The sequence below is a fragment of the Bison bison genome, unplaced genomic scaffold (assembly GCF_000754665.1).
Source record: "Bison bison bison isolate TAMUID 2011002044 unplaced genomic scaffold, Bison_UMD1.0 scf7180017864010, whole genome shotgun sequence".
NCBI lineage: Eukaryota > Metazoa > Chordata > Mammalia > Artiodactyla > Bovidae > Bison > Bison bison.
In genome coordinates, this window is record NW_011494582.1 from 131,940 (window position 1) to 134,259 (window position 2,320).

The following is a 2,320-nucleotide window of genomic DNA, read 5'->3' on the forward strand; positions in this document are numbered from 1 at the left end:
GCCTGGCGTGCTGTGGTTCATGGGGTTGCAAAGAGTTGGACACAACTGAGTGACTGAACTGAACTGAACACTTAAAAATGGCTAACTCTGTGAATTTTAAGTTATGTGTATGTTTCAACAATAAAATGTCACAAAAAAACAAACAAAAACTCCCAGAAGTCAGAGCTTGGTCCCTTTTGTACTGTGCCCACACATTAGAGACACTCAATAAATATTTGTTGAAAAAATGGGTCCAGTGATAGGATTTTTGTACCTTTTTAAGTTTCTACCCCCGTCACTCTTAATAAAGGCAGTGAGAAAATAAACTAAATATTACTTAGAAGAAACATGCGTTTATGGTACTATATAACATCAGTCTTGTTCCTATCCTTCCATGTTAATTGAGAAAATCAAGGAAGAAATCCATCTGTCCCAAACTAAAGGCACAAGAAAAGAGCCTCATCTAGTGTTTCAATAGGGAAGCAAGGGGGTGGATTGAAGGCAAATTAAGGCTGCCATGGCTGACCAGCTTAAAGTGATTTCTTCCACCAGCAAGATCAGCAGATTTATGAATTCTAGTCATATTCATAGGCAGAGCCCAAAATGTCATACCTAAAAATGTGCTTCTACATTCAGTAATATATTTCCGTATGTTTTTATTAAGAGTTTTAGAATTTACTCACAACTTTGCTAGACTTAGAAAGGTGGTGAATCCAGTGAACTATCATTTCCTGATACCTACTAAGGGAAGCCTTTGATGGTAGGCTCTAAGTATTCACAAACGCACAAATCATGGTTAAGACAGGTCAGTGTACCAGCTTACATGTATTTGATTAGCTGTTATTATTTTATGTATGCTAGGCAGATAAACCGTTTTTTGACCTTTTTAAACTCACCTCCTTGGCTATCCTTGGAGTTTTCTGGAGATTTAGGATCATTGTCTGCAGTTCCTATAAAAACAAAGAAATATTCTGTGAAGAAAGGACATCAATATTTAACTAAGGGTACTGGCAATGTTTTTCTTTCAGCCTATGTGGGTTGGGAGGGTAGATTATTCCACAGGACGTTCTACTTCTGCACTGTTTCTATGAAACAGGCCTTGAAATTGTTCATAAATCTAGATCTCTATTACTGGATTATTTAAGACAGAAAACATATAGCTAATGTACACACTTACCAGGTACTTACTATGTGCCAGCCACTGAAAAATAGTTTGGACATGAGGCCATGTGGTTATGAGGTATTTCTACTACTGACAACTCTGCTCTTCTGAGGAGAGTGGACCACCCTTACTATTAACGAGTGCCCAGGTCTTGTACACCAGCACACCTAACATAAAACAATGGAGAGAAGATGAAGTCGCTTAGGGTTTTCATGTAAAGTTGGAAGCCTTCTCAAGATAATTCTTTGAATTTTTAACTGCTGCTGCTAATTTGCTTCAGTCGTGTCCAACTCTGTGCGACCCCAAAGACGGCAGCCCACCAGGCTCCCCTGTCCCTGGGATTCTCCAGGGAAGAACACTGGAGTGGGCTGCCATTTCCTTCTCCATTGCAGGAAAGTGAAAAGTGAAAACGAAGTCGCTCAGTCAGGTCTGACTCTTCATGACACCATGGACTGCAGCCTACCAGGCTCCTCTGTCCATGGGATTTTCCAGGCAAGAGTACTGGAGTGGGGTGCCATTGCCTTCTCTGGAATTTTTAACTAGTACCTTAAAATTTGGGAAAAGTTTGGAAGAATTCTATGCTTCAGTTAAGCAACTTTTCAGGGTGCATTATTTACCCTGGATCTTTACATAATGGAAGATTAAAAACATATATTACATGGGAGGCGAGCAAGTGTATTATTGTGTACTTTTCACAAAGAAGGCCTCCCCTCAAAAAAAACCTTTGAAGTAAAAAGAAAGTAAGCAATAACAATTCTGATGGAGCTATCGTTACTGTGTGAGAAAATTTCTTCCTCTTGCTGGAACCATAGTACATTATTCCCAAAAAGCTATGGTGTGAAGATTAAACCTGGAAAAGATCAAGGTCAGCAGACCATATATTTAGATGTATTTAGCAGCAGGTACCAAATAACTGGCAATATTATGAAGGGCTTAAAAGTGCCAGGACCTGTGGGGAGCATGTAACCTGCATTAGCCCATCTAACCCCCAAACAATTCTGCGACAGGAACACAGCTAGGCAGTGACAGAAGACCCATAGGAAGACCCACAGGAGACCCATAGAAGACCACCCAGCTGTGTTTATTTGCTCCGCTGTGTCTGACTTTGCGATCCCGTGGACTGTAGCCCACCAGGCACCTCTGTCCATGGACTGCTCCAGGCAAGAATACTGGAGCTGT

General features: G+C 40.8%; 1 protein-coding gene across 4 annotated transcripts in view; it reads right to left on the reverse strand.

Moving 5' to 3' along the window:
• TMEM123 (transmembrane protein 123) overlaps positions 1 to 2,320 on the reverse strand; it is an 82,188-nt gene that overhangs the window by 72,514 nt on the left and 7,354 nt on the right. For all 4 annotated transcript variants that reach the window (XM_010834076.1, XM_010834075.1, XM_010834072.1 and 1 more), the window contains one exon: positions 876 to 929. In XM_010834076.1, the coding sequence (XP_010832378.1) occupies positions 876 to 929 (54 nt within the window). The remainder of the gene's footprint in view (positions 1 to 875; positions 930 to 2,320) is intronic.